Genomic DNA, 19637 nt, shown 5'->3' with positions numbered 1-19637 from the left:
TTGAACAAGAGTACATGGAGAGACGAGAGGCACCCAATACGTTTGCTAACTAATTATGGATACATTTTTATCGAGTGCATGGACCATGTCTAGACTGACAACACCTATGGACAATTAATGGCACGAGAAGGACCAGGACCAGGACCCACCCCCCCCCCCCCCCCCACCCTGTATCAGCCAATGCTAGGCAAACATATGAACATTCTAACCGAAGCATTTCACACACAGAAGCAGGAGTATTTAGACATACAGTACAGCACAGACTTGGATAAAGGAGGTTACAGAGGCTGGGAAATTAAAAAAACAAATTGGGAAGAATGAAGCCTGTTAAGTGCCAAAGCAAAAGTGCCATAGTGGAAACGAGAGAGGGGGAAAAGATGGCAATGGTCTCTAGGGCCACCCATCCCAATATAGACCCCTAGCTGGAAGAGGACAAAATTAATGTCAGAAAGCCAACCAGCATGAGGGTCTTGGACAGCAGGGTCGTTGTGTTCCAGTTGTGGGAGCTTCCACGCACTATTGAGTCCGACCAAGGTACCCATTTCACTGTCCAGGTCATGCAGATTACTATGTCCTTATTCAAAATCTCTCCCTGTAGCTCACACTCTCTAGTCCTGGCAACATCCTCATAAATTAAGGTGGTCAAAAAGGCTTGAGTATTGAGTATAGAAGTTGGGAGGTCTTGATACAGTTGTATAAGATGTTGGTGAGATCGCATTTAGACTATTGTGTTCAGTTCTGGGCACCATGTTACAGGAAAGAGTAGGGAAATCGAGGACCAGACGACATAGGTTCAAGGTGAAGGTGAAATGATTTAATAGGAATACAAGGGTTAACTTTTTCACACAGAGGGTGGTGGGTCTATGGAACAAGCTGCCAGAGGAGGTAGTTGAGGCCATCGTTTAAGAAACAGTTAGACAGCTACATGGATAGGACAGGTTTGGAGGGATGTGGACCAAACACAGGTAGATGGGACAAGTGTAGCTGGGACATTGATGGCTGGCATGGGCAAGTTGGGCCGAAGTTCCTGTTTCCACACTGTATCACTCTCTGACTCTCTGATCGGGAGTGATAACTCTGGAATAATCTCGGTATGAAGGAGAATCAGAGTTCAGAAGACAGAAGATTATCACCTCCGAAGTTCTTTGTTCTTTCACAAAAATTATAGTCAGGCCACCTAATTAGTTCTTTAATCTGATGTTTGCAAAGATGCCATGACATTTTCCCCATCCAACGAAAGAGATAATGTATTCTCTCAAAACATGAAAGGTGCATGTGAAATCAAGTTGTTTTCTTTCTTATTCTACAAGTTTCAACTAAATTACATGGTTTGGTTAATTATAGAACATACAGTAATGAGATTAGAGCAAAAAATGTACACAATACTGACTGAGACGGACACATAAACTAAACTCTTGGGGTTGGAATAAGTTATACAAGAAAATTTAGCCAACACTACACTTTTGATAACATTAATCCATTTTCCGATGAGCAATCCCTTGTTGGGGAATTTGTAACCTTGCTGAGATTATCGATAGACTTTAAATGTTTGGCTTCAACTGATAGCATCAGTTATCATTTAATGACATTATCCAGCTCCCAATATCTGCACATGGTACACTGGGTTCATGGACACATGCCCAAGTACCAAAATGGAAAATTTATTGGAAAACAAACTACGATATCCAAGCATTCTTATGTCTCTCTACAATAAATGATCTTACATACCTGTAAATATTCACCACCCAGATATTTTCCATGTTGTTACTGCTTAATTAAAGCTCATCATGCTTTACCTCTCTGCCAAAACATCCAACCTCATTTTAATATGGAACAAGCCTTCATTCTACATGGTAGGTGAAACATCAATGATTTGGATGAGAACACACAGGGCAAGATTAGCAAGTTTGCTGATGATGCAAAAGTGTGTGGATTTGCACTTAGTGAAGCTGGTTGTAAAAGATTGCAGCAGGATCTGGATCGATTGGCCAGGTGGGCTGTGGAATGTTTGATGGAATTTAATGCAGAGAAGTGTGAGGTGTTGCATTTTGGGACGTCTAACAAGGGCAGGACCTACACGTAAATGCTAGGCCTCCGGGTAGTGTTGTGGAGCAGAGGGGTCTAGGAGTGCAGGTGCATGGTTCCTTGAGGGTTGAGTCGCAGGTAGATATGTTGGTCAAAAAGGCCTTTGGTACATGGGCCTTCAACAGTCAGAGTATTGAGTATAGACATTGGGAGGTCATGTCGCAGTTGTAGAAGATGTGGGTGAGACCGCATTTGGAATATTGCGTTCAGTTCTGGGCACCATGTTCTAGGAAAGATATTGTCAAGCTTGAAAGGGATATACAAGGCTGTTGCCAGGACTAGAGTATGTGAGCTTTAGGGAGATGTTGAGTAGCTGCGTCTCTATCTCTTGGAGTGCAGGAGGATGAGGGGTGATCTTACAGAGGTGTACAAAATCATAACAGGAATAGATCGGGTAGATGCACAGAATCTCGGACCAGAGGACATAGGTTCAAGGTGAAGGGGAAAAGATTTAATAGGAATCCGAGGGATAACTTTTTCACACAAAGAGTGGTGGGTGTATGGAACATGCTGCCAGAGGAGGTAGTTGAGGATGGGACAATCCCATCGTTTAAGAAACAGTTAGACAGGTACATGGATAGGACAGGTTTGGAGGGATCTGATGAAAGGATAGGTCACTGGACTTGTATTCACTGGAATTTAGAAGGATGAGAGATCTCATAAAAACATGGAAAATTCTTAAAGGATTGGACAGGCTAGATGCGGGAAAAATATTCCTGATGTCCAGAACCAGGGGACACAGTTTAAGAAGAAGGGGTAGGTCATTTAGGGCTGAGATGAGGAAAAACTGTTTCACCCAGTGAGGGGGGACCTCACTGAAACATAGAGAATAATGAAAGGCTTGGATAGAGTGGATGTGGAGAGGATGTTTCCCCTGGTGGGAGAGTCTAGGACTAGAGGACATAGCCTCAGAATGAAAGGACGTTCTTTAGGAAGGAGATGAGGAGAGATTTCTTTAGTCCAAGGATGGTGAATCTTTGGAATTCTTGCCACAGAAGGATGTAGAGGCCGTCAGGGCATATTTTTAAGGCAGAGATGGAAAGATTTTTGATTAACATCGATAGAAAATAGATGCAGAAGGAGGCCATTTGGCCCTTCAAGCCACCGCTATTCATTGTGATCATGGCTGATCATCCACAATCAGTAACCTGTGCCTGCCTACTCCCCATACCCCTTGATTCCACTAGCACCAAGAGGTCTATCTAACTCTTTTAAATTCATCTATTGAATTGGCCTACATTGCCTTCTGTGGCAGAGAATTCCACAAATTCACAACTCTCTGGGTGAAAAAGCTTTTTCTCATCTCAGTTTTTGTAATCTTTCATTTTAAAACAGTTTGCTAGTAATATTTGTCATGATAAACATTTCTGAATGGCAATCTAGTTAGAAGCTCCGACAAAATCAGAAAAACTTGAAAAAAAATTGTGGAATATTTTGGCTTTTCTATGTTGTCTGGATGATCTTTTATGGAGCTACATGATTCACACGTAGAATTAGGTCATTTGGCCCATCAAATATACTCCGCCATGGCTGATCTCTGCCTCCTAATCCCATTTTCCTGCCTTCTCCCCGTAACTTTTTTTTTAGATTTAGATTTAGAGATACAGCGCGGAAACAGGCCCTTCGGCCCACCGGGTCACGGGGAGAACGTACAAACTCCATACCTATGGCGCCCGTAGTCAGGATCGAACCTGAGTCTCCGGTGCTGCATTCGCTGTAAGGCAGCAACTCTACTGCTGCGCCACCGTGCCGCCCTTGACACCTGTTCTAATCAAGAATTTGTCTATCTCTGCCTTAAAAATATCCACTGACTTGGCCTCCACAGCCCTCTGTGACAATGTTCCACAGATTAACTACCCTCTAACTAAAGAAGTTCCTCCTCACCTCCTTTCTAAAATAACGCCCTTTAATTCTGAGGCTATGACCTCTGGTCCTAGACTCTCCCACCAATGGAAACACCCTTTCATTAATCTGTAAATTTCAATGAGGTTCCTCCTCAACCTTCTAAACTCCAGCGAGTAGAGGCCCAGTGCTGCAAACACTCATCATATGCTAACCCACTCATTCCTGGCAATCATTCTTGTAAACCTCCTCTGGACCCTCTCCAGAGCCAGCACTTGCTTCCTCAGATATGGGGCCCAATCCAAATGCGGCCTGACCAGCTCCTTATAGAGCCTCAGCATTGCATTACTGTTTTTGTATTCCAGTCCTCTGGATAAAAATGCCAGCATTGAATTTGCCTTTCTTACAACCGATTCGATTTGCAAATTAACTTTTTGGGAGTCCTGCACCAGCACTACCAAGTCCCTTTGCACCTCCGATTTCTGGATTCTCTCTCCATTTAGAAAATAATCTACGCCTTTTTCCTTATTTCCAAAATGCATGACTCTGCATTTTTCTACACTGAATTTCATCTGCCATTTCTCTGCCCGCTCTCCTAACCTGTCCAAGTCCTTCTGCAGAGTCCTTGCTTCCTCTACACTGCCTGCCCCTCCACCTATCTTAGCATCATGTGCAAACTTGGTCACAAAGCCTTCAATCCCCTTATCCAAATCATTAATATACAAATTCCTCATTGTTTCTTTCCCTTCCTCACTAAATGAATAATGTTGTTCAATGTTTAGTTGCAAATCCTATTGTTTCTGTAGCCCTGTTTCAATCATAGCTACTTTATCCAGATTCTGTCTGCAAATTGTCTCCATTTTGTTTTGAATACTGCATACATTGCTGTACAGCAGTTTAAACAATTTCCAATTTCATCTTTTCCATATCATTAATAATAATTATATATATTCAAGCCACCTTTAATCTTTATAGCCACCTAATTTATATATATTTTTTGTCATTTCCATTTCTGTTTTCTGACCTTGGTTATTTTACTGTTGTTTCTACTATTTCGAGGAATTCGCGTCTTCTGCTCATTAGTTCATTATTTTGCTTATGATCCTATCTCGCCTTTCTGCTAAAATCTTAATGTCATTTTGGTTTAAGTGTAATTCATTCAAATACCATAGTGCCAATGTCCTATGAAACAATATCCTTCCAACTCACAGACATGCACTATCCAGTGGCTGTCCTTCCTAATGTGTTTGTTCCTTAGTTAATTTGTAGGAACCTTGCCTATTGATCCTTAGTTTATTAATTGTGTAATTCCGTTTTTCATTATACCATCTAACATTTGACTATTCCTCAACAGAACTGTTTCTCAAACCTTTTCTTTACTGTTGGCTCTGGCACTGATTCCAACAGCTGCATCTGGATTCTATACCTACCACGTCAAGATTTCTCTTATCCCTCTAATAATAATAATAATAATAATATATTCCTTTATTCATCCCACACCGGGGAAATTTACAGTGTTACAGCAGCAAAGTGGATAGCGAGAGCAAGAGATCATTCATTATAAATAAAAGATACATAAATTGTCATCAGTTTTCTGTGTGTTCTTAGCTGTTATTGTTGACTCGTCTGCTGGGAGCTGTGCTGGTTGTGCAGTCTCACAGCAGCGGGAAGGAAGGACCTCCTATATCTTTCCTTCACACACTTGGGGTGAAGGAGTCTGTCACTGAAGGAGCTACTCAGTGCAGTGACAGTGTCCTGCATGGGGTGGGAGTCGTTGTCCAGCAGCGATGTTAGCTTTGCCATCATCCTCCTCTCTCCCACCACCTGGACTGAGTCGAGGGAGCAACCCAGGACAGAGCTAGCCTTCCTGACCAGCTTGTCGAGTCTCTTCCCTTCTGCCGCTGAGATGCTGCTGCTGCAGCAGACCACTCCATAGAAAATGGCCGATGCAACCACCGTGCTGTAGAAGGTCCTTAGGAGTGCCCCCTGCACTCCAAAGGACCTGAGTCTCCTGAGCAGATAAAGTCTGCTCTGGCCCTTTCTGTTTAGTGCATCGGTGTTTTCAGTCCAGTCCAGTTTATTGTTGAGGTAGACACCCAGGTACTTATAAGAATCCATCCTCTCGATGTCCATTCCCCGGATGTTCACCTGTGTCGGGGGGACTTGGCTGCGCCTGTGGAAATCTACCAACATCTCCCTGGTTTTCCCCGCGTTGATCCGGAGGTAGTTCCACTGGCACCAGTCCACAAACATCTTGATCAGTTCTCTGTACACCCTGTCCTCGTCGCCCGTGATGAGGCCGATGATGGCAGAGTCGTCAGAGAACTTCTGTAGATTGGAGTCTGCAGGTCTGTGCCTGAAGTCCGCAGTGTACAGGGTGAACAAGAATGGAGCTAGCACTGTTCCCTGCAGAACCCCAGTGCTGCAGACCACCCTGTCCGAGACCAGGTCCTTTGCCCTCACATACTGTGGTCGGTTGGTGAGGTAGTCCAGAATCCAGGATGTGAGGTGGTGATCCACTCCTGTGCGCTCCAGCTTGCCCCCCAGAAGCCCCAGCTGGATGGTGTTGAACGCACTGGAGAAATCAAAGAACATGATTCTCACAGTGCTATCCGGCCTCTCCAGGAGTGAAAGAGCTCTGTTCCGCAGGTAGATGAACACCCCGATGCGAGTCTGGTAGGCGAACTGCAGCGGATCCATTGATGGTCTCACCAGGGGGCGGAGATGGGCGAGGACCAGACGCTCCAGTGTTTTCATCAGGTGTGATGTCAGTGCCACCGGCCTGTAGCTGATGAGTTCCTTCGGGTGTGGCGTCTTTGGTACCGGTACCATGCAGGATGTTTTCCACAGCTGTGGAACTCTCCACAGTTTCAGGCTCAGATTGAAGACATGCTCCACTATTCCGCACAGCTGATCTGCACAGGACTTGAGGAGCCTCGAGCTGATGCGGTCCGGACCAGCCGTCTTCCTCGCATTGATCTTCCTGAGCTCATTTCTCACCTGGTCTGTGGAGAAAGACAGATTGGAGCACAAGGGGTGGTGCTCAAGGGTGTGAGAGGAGGAGGGGGTGTGGGGGGGGGGGGGGGGGGGGATGGTGTGGGGGGAGGAGGTTGGGGTGGTGGGGTTGGGGCAGGAGAAGCAGAAGCAGTGGGTGGTGACTGTGACCCAAGTGCTGTGGGAGGGGAGGTGGGGCAGTGTACTAGTCGTGCAGAGAAGGGGGGCTGCAGCAGGGGTGACTGGACCAACCAACATATCATTTGGAAGTCGATTCCCATTTCAAGGATTACTTGCTGTACTCTTCTGAATTTTTGCATTTTCTATATATCTACCAGAGTTCCATTTTGCAAATCCAGTCAAATTTCATGGTGCTTTTGTTAGCATTTTGGCTGTTTCTCACATAGTTTTTTTCTTTATCTCACAGCTACCGAAGGCATTGTATGTTTTGGACAGCAGCCCATGCATTCCTATGTTTGCTAGGTAGTGCTGACTACCTCTCCTGTGGAAGTCAATCTTGGCTAACTGGTGGATGACTGATATTCCTTCCACTTCCTTTGCCCGGGTGACTTCCAGCTTATTCAAGTGGATTCCAACCCATTGATTTTCAACCAGAGCACAAAATCATAGACATATTATAAACAGATTGCCTGTGAAGAACAGCTACAAAGTTCTCATGTACAATACTGCAAGCACATCATATTAACTGCACTGCAATGCCTTAACTCATGATGCAAGTGAGACATTAATTTCTTAATTTCTATCCAGTCAGATCATACTATACAAGGGTACAATCACAACAACCACAAGCACAGCAGCTAATGTAAAGAGAAATATATCAGACTGCAGAATACAGTGTTACAGCCTTGCAATGTTACAACTACAGAGAAAATAGAGATTACAAAAGTGCAAGGACTGCAAAGAGATAGATTGAGAGATCAGGACTTCACACTTAGCTTATGAGAGGACCGTTCGGTAGATTAATAACAGCAGGGAAGAACCTGTTCCTGAATCCAAACTATGGATTCATAAATGGCTTACTGATAGAGACAGAGGATTATGGTGGAAGAACGATATTGAGGCTGGAAATCTGTGAACTGTGGATTTCCACAACAATCTGTGGTCTAACCTTTGTTGTTTGTGATGTATATAATGATTTGCGCTTAAACATAATGTGCAGGAAGGAACTGCAGATGCTGGTTTAAATCGAAGATAGACTCAAAAGCTGGAGCAACTCAGCAGGTCTAACAGCATCTCTGGAGTAAAAGGGTAGGTGAGGTTTTGGGTCAAGAGGCTTCTTCAGACAATTCTGTCTGACCCACTGAGTTACTCTAGGTTTTTGTGTCTATGGATGTAAACATAGATGGTATGGGTCTAAAGTTTGCAGATGACACCAAGATTGTTCATGTTCATAAATCATAGGAGCAGAATGAGGCCATTCCACCCATCAAGTCTACTCCGGCATTCAGGCTGATCAATCTTTCCCTCTCAACCCTATTCTCCTGTCTCATAACCTTAGACACACTAACTAATCAAAAATCTATCGATCTCCACTTTAAAAATACCCAATGACTTGGCCTCCACAGCCATCCATGGAAATCACTACCAGAGTAGGCTTGATGGGCCGAATGGCCTAATTCTGCTCCTATAACTTGTGAATGACCCTCTGACTAAATAAATTGTGGTTACAAAGTATGAGGATGGCTGTAAAAGTATACCGTGGGATATAGACCAGCGGGAAATAGATAAAGTGGGAAATATACAATTAATGACAAAATCCTTAACAGTGTTGACGTACAGAAGGATCTTGGGGACCACATTCATATCTCTCTGAAAGTGGCAACGTACGTAGATAGAGTGCATAGTTATGCTTGCCTTTATTGACTGGGGTTTTAAATATAAGAGTCACAAAGTTATGATGCAGCTTTATAGGACATTGGTTAGGCGCCATTTGGAGTAGAGTGACAGTTCTATAGGAAGGATGTGGAGGCTATGGAAAGGGCACAGAGGAGGTCTATCTGAATGTTGGCTGGGTTAGCTTCGGGGAGAGGTTGGACAAACTTGGATTGTTTTCTCTAGAAGTCTGGGGTTTGAGGAGAGACCTGATAGAAGTATTAAAAATTATGCGAGGCACATAATCAGCACACAGTCAGAATCTTTTTGCCAGAATGGAAATATCAAATACAAGAGGCCAGAGCTTTAAGGTGAGAGGGGCAAAGTGTAAAGGAGATGTGCAGGGAAAGTTTTGTTTTTACAGGGTGGTGAGTTCCTGGAACTTGCTGCCATGGTTGGTGGTTGAGGCAGATATGATAATGACATTTAAGAGGCTTTTGGAAAGGCTTATGGATATGCAAGGAATGGATGGAGAGAGATTTTGGCAGATAAGAATTCATCTCGACATCATGTGCAGCACAGATATTGTGGGACGAAGAGCCTGTTCCTGTGCTGTACTGTTCTATGTTCTATGGTAGATGGTTTGATGGCTGATGTTTATTCTTCAGACAAGCTAGGAGAACACTGCTCAGTTATTCATTTTGAAAGGTACAAAGATTATAATTTGATAACACCTATTTTAGATGAGCACATATTATGAAACAAGATACAGTGATTCAATCCAGATGTTTGTGTGAGATGATGGAGCTTTCAAAACGATCTTGGAGCAGAGGGAAGTACAAGTTAAAATATACTAATTATTGAAAGCCATTGATAAACACCAGGTCATATAAGGAATTGTTTGCAAATAGCAAATTCCACAATTGTAAATTGTAATATGACACCACTTAAAATTAGGGAAAATAAATCATATCATATCATATCATATATATACAGCCGGAAACAGGCCTTTTTCGGCCCACCAAGTCTGCACCGCCCAGTGATCCCCGCACACTAACACTATCCTACACACACTAGGGACAATTTTTACATTTACCCAGTCAACTAACCTACATACCTGTACGTCTTTGGAGTGTGGGAGGAAACCGAAGATCTCGGAGAAAACCCACGCAGGTCACGGGGAGAACGTACAAACTCCTTACAGTACAGCACCCGTAGTCAGGATCGAACCTGAGTCTCCGGCGCTGCATTCGCTGTAAAGCAGCAACTCTACCGCTGCGCTAGCATGCCACATCAACTTTCCAACAATTTTTTAGTAGTCGTTTCCAAGCACAACTGGTAAAGAAGCTAAGCAGGCACTTTAGAACATCACTACCTGCAAGTTCCCTTTCACACACTTATTTGAAAATAGATGCCATTTTTTCACTGCTGATGAGTTAAAATTTTGGATATCCCTTTCTAAAACTTTTCAAATTTGCTCATCAACTCAGCAGCAATTCAAGTAGCCAGCTGACTGCTCATTGGTAATGCATTGTGCGTGCTGGCCTTTCATACAATCCTCCCACTAAAGGAAGATTAAAGCAAAAGTGATGAATGTGGGCTGTGGAACAGGCTTGCCCCGCTGGCAGTCCATGTTGCAGGAAGGATGACTAAAGGCAAAGACTGTAAATTGTTGAAAGCTTGTGAGTGCCTTAGTTACATCAGCTAAATCAGTACAAAGTAAAAGCAATCTCTACATAGCTTAGTACCACATAAAAGCTATACTAAGCTAGCCCCAGGAAGAATGTTTATAAAGTTCACCACAATTACATTCAGAATAGTTAGAATCTTAGTGAAATGTAGAGTTCTCTGACACACAGTTTTTGAGTTCAGAACTGAATTTAAGTAGTGACGTTTCCTTACATGGCAGATAAATGTCCTGGTATACTTGCAATGCTGCACCCTTACTTTGTCCTGCTCTCTTGATTGTGAACCCGTATAACACTTGGATTGCAGCCATTGCAGTCTGTCTACTTTACAGAACAAACAACGGAGACACAAGAGATGTGGAACCTTGAGCAAAGCACAAAGTGCTGGAGGAATTCACCAGGTGAGAAAGCATCTGAGGAGGGAATGATAGGTGACATTTCAGGTTAGGATCTTTCATTCAGACTGACTGCAGTAGTGGAAGAAAATGTATTTTCGTTTAGTTTATTGTCACGTGTACCAAGGTAGGTACAGTGCAAAGCTTTTTGTTACGTGCTAACCAGACAACGGAACGACAATACATGATTACAATCAATCCGTCCACAGTGTACAGATACATGATGAAGGAACTAACGTTTAGTGTAAGATAAAGTACAGTAAAATCCGATTAAAGACAGCCCAATGGTCTCCCGAGAGATAAATAGTAGCCCAGGACCGCTCTTTAGTTGTTGATAGGATGGATCAGTTGCTTGATGACAGCTGAAAAGAAACTGTCTCTGAATCTGGAGGTGGGAGTTTTTACACTTATGTACCTCTTGCCTGATGGGAAAGGGGAAAAGAGGAAGTGACCAGGTTGAGACTCGTCCTTGATTATGTTGGTGGACTTTCCAAGACAGCGTTAAGTGTTAAATGGAGTAAATGGAAGGGAAGTTGGCTTGTGTGATGGACTGGGCTGCGTCCACAATTCTCTGCAATTTTTTTGCAGTATTGGATGGAGCTGTTCCTAAGCCATTCTGTGATGCATTCTGATAAAATGCTTTCTTTGGCACATCTGTAAAACTTGGTGAGAGTTGTAGGGGACATGCCAAACTTCCTAAGCCTTCCAAGGAAGTTGGTAAACTTTCTTGTCCAGTCAGTCAGTAAAGGTCGGGAGAGCAGGAGCAAGGACGACCGTTGGCTGAAAGAAAGTAAGTGTTAATTGAAGGTAAAAGTCCGTTTAAAAAGAGTGCCAAAGGGATGCTAGCGGTCAGTCAGTAAAGGTCAGGAGATGGGAGGACGAATTGAATCAACCCATAATGCAAGATATATGGGATGAAAGTTTACAACATATACACCAATGTTCATTAAATACTAGACATTCCTTAATACAATTTAAAATAATACATAGGTTACATTATTCGAAGACGAAATTAAATAGGATTTTTCCTAGTATCTCTCCTATCATTTGCAGATGATACTAAGCTGGGGGGTAGTGTGAATTGTGAGGAAGATGCAATAAGGCTGCAGGGTGACTTGGACAGGTTGTGTGAGTGGGCGGATACATGGCAGATGCAGTTTAATGTAGATAAGTGTGAGGTTATTCACTTTGGAAGTAAGAATAGAAAGGCAGATTATTATCTGAATGGTGTCAAGTTAGGAGGAGGGGGAGTTCAACGAGATCTGGGTGTCCTAGTGCATCAGTCAATGAAAGGAAGCATGCAGGTACAGCAGGCAGTGAAGAAAGCCAATGGAATGTTGGCCTTCGTAACAAGAGGAGTTGAGTATAGGAGCAAAGAGGTCCTTCTACAGTTGTACCGGGCCCTGGTGCGACCGCACCTGGAGTACTGTGTGCAGTTTTGGTCTCCAAATTTGAGGAAGGATATTCTTGCTATGGAGGGCGTGCAGCGTAGGTTCACTAGGTTAATTCCCGGAATGGCGGGACTGTCATATGTTGAAAGGCTGGAGCGATTGGGCTTGTATACACTGGAATTTAGAAGGATGAGGGGGGATCTTATTGAAACATATAAGATAATTAGGGGATTGGACACATTAGAGGCAGGAAACATGTTCCCAATGTTGGGGGAGTCCAGAACAAGGGGCCACAGTTTAAGAATAAGGGGTAGGCCATTTAGAACGGAGATGAGGAAGAACTTTTTCAGTCAGAGAGTGGTGAAGGTGTGGAATTCTCTGCCTCAGAAGGCAGTGGAGGCCAGTTCATTGGATGCTTTCAAGAGAGAGCTGGATAGAGCTCTTAAGGATAGCGGAGTGAGGGGGTATGGGGAGAAGGCAGGAACGGGGTACTGATTGAGAGTGATCAGCCATGATCGCATTGAATGGCGGTGCTGGCTCGAAGGGCTGAATGGCCTACTCTTGCACCTATTGTCTATTGTCTATTGTCTATTGTCCTATTTGTGATAAATGTCAATTTCAAGAAGCTAATTTAACTCATATTTTCGTAACTTGTATAAAAATGCAAAACTTCTGGTTGGAGATTTTAAAAATAGTTTCTAAAATTATTAACCAGCAATTGGATATGGATCCAAAATTAATTATATTAGGATTATCAGAACATACTACAAACTTTACAACAAGTCAGGTACATTTTCTTGATTACAGTCTAATAACTGTGAAAAAATTAATACTTAAATTTTGGAAAAAACCAATAACCCCCACAATTAAAATGTGGACTACGGAAATGACAGAGACCCTTCATTTGGAAAAAATAAGATTTGCCTTAATTGACAAACCTGAGTTATTTTTTAAAATATGGTCTCCATTTATTGAATTTTTAGAAAAGTAAATGGGTTTGGCACAGGACTAAAATAAAAATTTTAAATTAAAAGTTGAAACTTGAGTTAGGGGTTGGATGTACAACTGTGGTTATTGTCTCCCAGATCTATTCCCTTTAATTTTTATAGTTATATCTTTTTTTTTAATCCTCTTATTCTCTCTTCCCAATAGTTTATAGATTTTTTGTTTTATTTTTGGTTTTTTTTTGTGGTTTTTTTTTCTTTTCCTTTCTTCTTTATTTTTTTTATTTTCTCTCTTTAAAAATTTAAAAATTGAAGCTATGTAAGAACTCTGTAACAAATGTGTCTTTTATTTCTATTTGTACATATGCTTTTCAAAAATTAAAAAAAAAAAAAAAAAAGTAAAGGTCAGGATAGCAGGAGCAAGGACGACCGTTGGCTGAAAGAAAGTAAGTGTTAATTGAAGGTAAAAGTCCATTTAAAAAGAGCGCCAAAGGGACGCTAGCAGGCAATCAGTGAAGAGCATACCTCCAAGCTCGTCAGAGGAAGGCAGGATAGGCTTGCGCAAGGGGTGCGGCCCTGTTGAGGGAGGCGCCCTGTGAGAAAAGTGCGAGTCTTTGGCTGCGAGTCTTCGGCGAGGAGGCTGAGGTGAGGAGGTCACACTTGTGTTTGAGCCTGATTTGTTTTTAGACACTAAAATAATGGCAGATAAGTTGGTGCAGTGTGTTTCCTGCAGGATGTGGGAAGGTAGGGACACCGCTGGAGCTTCTGAGAGCCACACCTGCAAGAACTGTGCCCAGGTGCAGCTCCTGAATGAACGTGTGGTGGTGTTGGTAAAGCAGCTGGATGATCTCAGGATTAGTCAAGCATGATTTCCCCTTCGTAAATCCATGCTGACTCGGAGCGATCCTGTTACTGCTATCCAAATGCTCCGCAATTTTGTCTTTTATAATTGACTCCAGCATCTTCCCCACCACTGATGTCAGACTAACTGGTCTATAATTTCCCGTTTTCTCTCTCCCTCCTTTCTTAAAAAATGGGATAACATTAGCTACCCTCCAATCCACAGGAACTGATCCTGAATCTATAGAACATTAGAAAATGATTACCAATGCGTCCACAATTCCTAGAGCCTCCTCCTTAAGTACCCTGGGATGCAGACCATCAGGCCCTGGGGAGTTATCAGCCTTCAGTCCCATCAGTCTACCCAACACAATTTCCTGCCTAATGTGGATTTCCTTACATTCCTCCGTCACCCTAGGATCTCTGGCCACTAGAACATCTGGGAGATTGTTTGTATCTTCCTTAGTGAAGACAGATCCAAAGTACCGGTTCAACTCATCTGCCATTTCCTTGTTCCCCATAATAAATTCCCCTGCTTCTGTCTTCAAGGGACCCACATTTGCCTTGACTATTTTATTCCTCTTCACATACCTAAAAAGGTTTTTACTATCCTCCTTTATATTATTGGCTAGCTTACCCTCGTACCTCATCTTTTCTCCCCGTATTGCCTTTTTACTTATTCTCTGTTGTTCTTTAAAACAAAAGAATTGATGAATAGTTGCCATGGACATCCTTGTATATGGTCCACCGTATCGTCACAGTACACCAATGATGGACTGAGTGAACGTTTAAGGTGCTGAGCTATTTCAACCAGAGGGATTCATTGTGTAAGACTGCCCTGCCATTTCCTCCCTCCCATATCTTTCATGACAGACATTTGGTGGATGAATCCCTCACTGTGTCTCCTCTGTGTCCCGCAGTTTTGCATTCGTTCTCCCTCCACCCCAAGCAGAGCAAGGATAGAGTTCCCCCAGTCCTCACGTTTCACATCACCAGCCTCTGCATCCAACACATCATTCTCCGACATTTATACCACCTTCAAAGCAATCCCATCATCAGTCACATCTTCCCGTCCCCATCTCGTCTGCAGCTCCTGGCATGTGATAAATGGACACATCCCTTCCCACCCAAACTGCCCCTCCCCAAATACTTTCCCCTGCAACCACAGGAGATATTACACTTATCCCTACATGTCCTCTTTCACTTCTATTCCTTTCCCCCATCTTTCTCCTCTCCACTTCCAGCATTACATTTCACTCCTCCTCTCCTGATCTGATATCCTTTAGTCTCCTTTTCACCTCCACCCTTTGTTACTTATTCCACCCATCTACCAAATAAACTCCTCTCACCTGTACCCACCTATCACTTGCCTGGCCTTATCCCCCTCTCTTTTCCACCCCCTCCTCTACTCCAATCAGTCTGAAAAAGGATCGCAACCAAAATGTCACCTGTCCATTACCTCCCCACATCCTGCCTCACCCGCTGAGTTCCCCCAGGACGTGTATTTTGATAAAAACAAATAACTTAAGTGCAGGGGGTAAGCCAGTGAATTTCTCGAACCAGCAGAGTTATTCAGTATAATTATGGCTGATCTGATTGCAATCTCAATATTTCCATACTTTCATTCACCAGCAGTAACCATTCTCCGTGTCAGGACCTCGCACGATCTAATATGTTTCAATCAAATCACCATTTCGAATACCCAAAGTAGTGGAAGCAGAGCTCTCAACACATGGAAATGATTTAGAAAAAAACAACTGCTTTCATTTCTTTCTTGCAAATTCATAAATCTATAAATCCAGAGACAAATTCATAAATCTATCGTAAATCTTGTCAAAAAGGAAACACGGCAAAAAAGGATCCGGACTTATTATTTTTTGAAAATGACTGTACAAATATAATAATTGACTTGCCAAGGCTTCTGCAAACAAACCCATTAGTAACTGCTCTCGAGAAGATATGCAGTACTCAATTTCAAAGTGAATGCAATAATAAACTTAAATCCATTATTAAAGATCCTTAAGTGAGCTCTAGTGCAGTAACCCATCATGAAATAAAACTAGTTGGCACCATGCCCCAGTGAAGAACGACTCTACTGCGGGGCAACCAAGAACAGAGGGATGGATGCTGGTAGTAACATTTAGTTCCGACAATATGTTTCTAATAAACTTAGCACAGTATTTCCTTCATTTCATCATCACATCCGTTTTCCCCCCTTTCTTGTGTTTTACATTGTACATGGCAATGAAGTTATTAAAAATAAACCAAACTGTAGAAAATAATGGTACTCCGGGTCTGGTAGTGTCCGACAATAACATTAAGAAATGGACTCACAGTTAAATCTTAATGATCACCAGCACTGATAACTGTAGAGTAACTCTAGCTGTTCAGTCCAAAAATAAAACCTTTTCTTACCGACAACCAGGATCAGAAGCGAGCATTGGAGCTTCCGCGACATGGCTGGTTGTTATTATCACCAAAACCTTGTAAGTTTATTTTTTTAATTCTCCTGAGAGAGGAGAAAGCAATAGAGAAAACAGCCCGGTCCGCTTGAATCCAACTTGCTCCAGTGACAAGTTCTGTAAAGTTGTGTGGCACTCGGAGTAGGAGCTCTATGAGGAAATCTGCAGGCATTTCCTGTTTGCCCGAGATGACAGAGGATAAAACCCGACTCCACATATTCCGCCCTCAGACTGATGAGCAGGGCTTGGGATGTACACAAGTGGCCCGCGGCCGGAGGGAGGGAAGCGAAGGGAAGCGGAGCGCCACATGAAACTTCACCCCACATGTTCGCATCAGAATCAGCGCGCAGACCATTAAATCTTTCTTACAATGAAGAGAGAGGGAGGGAGGGGAGGGGAGGGGAGGAGAGGGCAGAGTGGGAAGTAAATCATTCGAGGATCACAGGGCTCGATTTAAAAGAGCTCCTCACAGTAAATATAAATGTTTAAAGTTGTTTTTTCCCCCCCACAGAAACCCCCCAGAAAAAGGGACAGACAGCGGGAGAAAGCATGTGCTGCCCTCCATCATTGACAATAGACAATAGACAATAGATAATAGGTACAGGAGGAGGCCATTCGGCCCTTCGAGCCAGCACCGCCATTCAATGTGATCATGGCTGATCATTCTCAATCAGTACCCCGTTCCTGCCTTCTCCCCATACCCCCTGACTCCGCTATCCTTAAGAGCTCTATCCAGCTCTCTCTTGAATGCATTAAGAGAATTGGCCTCCACTGCCTTCTAAGGCAGAGAATTCCACGCATTGGCGGGAAGGACAAAGCTTGCTCCTCTCGGCGTCGACCCGCTCCAGTCTCCGAAGGATTACGGCCTGGGGTCACTTACTCCGAACACGCAAGAAATGCTGCAAACCTTATTAGGAGACCGAGCTCTTTTAAAAAAATCTTATCAGCACTTCAAAAAAAAGATAATTTTATTTTTCCAGGACGAGTTCCAGAGGGGAAGAAATGACGACGCGTTTTCAAGAAGTGCAGTGGTCATCACAGATTTCACCCCCTTGTTTTAATTCCATTTGGTTTTCTGCATTCCATGAGCAGATATATTTGGCCACAAAGAACATTTGAAATGCATCGTGCTCTGGCATGAATTTGAACCCTAATTCTCTCCCTACATTGCTGCTGCTGATTGCCAAAGGAACATAGGCACACGTTGCACCCACAACACAAGGGAACTTGGCCTTTGGACCATCTGGACCAGAGCAGAGCAGGGATTGCTTCTGACTCTTAAGAAGGCCCCTTGCACAATATAAAACAGTACAGCATTGGAACAGGCCCTTCATCCCACAATGTCCCTGCTAAACATGATGCCAAGTTAAATTCATCTCTTTCTGCAAGTCCATATATTCATCCATATATAAGATCATAAGTGATAGGAGTAGAATCAGGCCATTCGGCCCATCAAGTCTACTCTGCTATTCAATCATGGCTGATCTATCCCTCCTAACATTCTCCTGCCTTCCCCACCATAACCTATGACACCCATACTAATCAAGAATCTATCTATCTCTGCCTTAAAAATATCATTGACTTGGCCCCCACAGCCATCTGTGCAATGAATTCCACAGATTCACCACCCTCTGACTAAAGAAATTCCTCCTTCTTAAAAGAACATCCTTTAATTGTGAAGCTATGATCCCTAGTCCTAGACTCTCCCTCTAATGGAAACATCTTCTCCACATCCACTCAATACAAGTCGTTCACTATTCTGTATATTTCAATGAGGTCTTTGCATAACTCTACATTCTCTGCATAACTATGTGCCTGTAGTAAACCAAGCGTTGTGAATCAAACGGGTTTTATTAACGAAACAGTCGTCGAAAACACGTGCGCTTAGTTTGGAGAACAATAAGATGCTAGTTGCTGTTGAGAGGAGCACCACACGTCTGTTCACTCGAGGGCTCGAGCTGGTTTCTCATCCCCAACTGTCAACTGTCATCTCCAACTGTCAACTGTCATGTGATCATTCCAGTTCTGGTGACGAAGGTTCGATCAGTAAGTAGCTTGACCCCTAGGTGGCGCCACATGACCCCACCCGCCCCCCCCCTCCAGAACTGGAGGAAGGAAAACGAGCAGGGGCCCGAGTAAGACATCCAGACCACGTGTATAAGCCACTATCGTATCTGCCTCCAACAACAACCCTTGGCAGCATGTTCCAGGCACCCATCACTCTCTGTGCAAACAGAAATCTTACTCCGCACATCTCCTTTAACCTTTGCCTCTCTCATCTTAAAGCTATGTCCTCTAGTCTTCTTGACTTCTTGACATTTATGCCCCAGGAAACAAAATGTTCTTACTGTCTATCCTATTTATGCCTCTCATCATTTTATATACCTTTATCAGGTCTATGCCTGCTTTGAACAGAAAGTCGGTGAAAGAATGTCACCCACCTCACAATCTTGGGTGTGCCTGCACCAACGGTTACTGTGGCAGATGTACAATTGGCCATCCTGAGAGGGAATTTGCAGAAAGCAACTGGTCCGGATCGAGTCTCTGGCCATGGCCTCAGCACCTCCTCTGATCATCTTGACAGCGGTATTCACAGACATCCTTAACCTCTCACTACTCTATTCTGAGTTCCCCACCTGCATCAAGAAGATGACTATTATTCTGGCATTAAATAAAAGTAAGGTAGTGTGTCCTAGACAATAGACAATAGACAATAGGTGCAGGAGCAGGCCATTTGGCCCTCCGAGCCAGCACACAGTGAATGTGGTGTATCTGGACTTTCAAAAAGCCTTTGACAAGGTCCCACACAAGAGATTAGTGTGCAAAATTAGAGCATATGGTATTGGGGGTAGGGTATTGACATGGATAGAGAACTGGTTGGCAGACAGGAAGCAAAGAGTAGGAATTAACGGGTCCTTTTCAGAATGGCAGGCAGTGACTAGTGGGGTGCCGCAAGGCTTGGTGCTGGGACTCCTGTATTTACAATATAAACCATTTAGACAAGGGAATTAAATGTAACATCTCCAAGTTTGCGGATGACACAAAGCCTAGGTCCACCAGGTTAATTCCCGGGATGGCGGGACTGACATATGATGAAATAATGGATTGACTGGCCCTGTATTCACTGGAATTTAGAAGGATGAGAGGAGATTGTATAGAAATA

The 19637-nt window shown here is 43.4% G+C and overlaps 1 protein-coding gene across 1 annotated transcript in view; it reads right to left on the bottom strand.

Annotated features, from left to right (window-relative positions):
- Positions 1-16522, bottom strand: part of itga1 (integrin, alpha 1) — a 147073-nt gene extending 130551 nt beyond the window's left edge. Inside the window, exon 1 of the mRNA XM_078410053.1 lies at positions 16428-16522. Coding sequence (XP_078266179.1) covers positions 16428-16470 — 43 coding nt within the window. The 5' untranslated portion in view covers positions 16471-16522. The remainder of the gene's footprint in view (positions 1-16427) is intronic.
- Between the last annotated feature and the right edge of the window lie 3115 nt (positions 16523-19637).

The sequence above is a fragment of the Rhinoraja longicauda genome, chromosome 1, assembly GCF_053455715.1.
Source record: "Rhinoraja longicauda isolate Sanriku21f chromosome 1, sRhiLon1.1, whole genome shotgun sequence".
In the NCBI taxonomy this organism is placed as follows: domain Eukaryota; kingdom Metazoa; phylum Chordata; class Chondrichthyes; order Rajiformes; family Arhynchobatidae; genus Rhinoraja; species Rhinoraja longicauda.
Note: the sequence above shows the minus strand (reverse complement) of the source record. Positions and strands in the feature narration are given on the sequence as shown.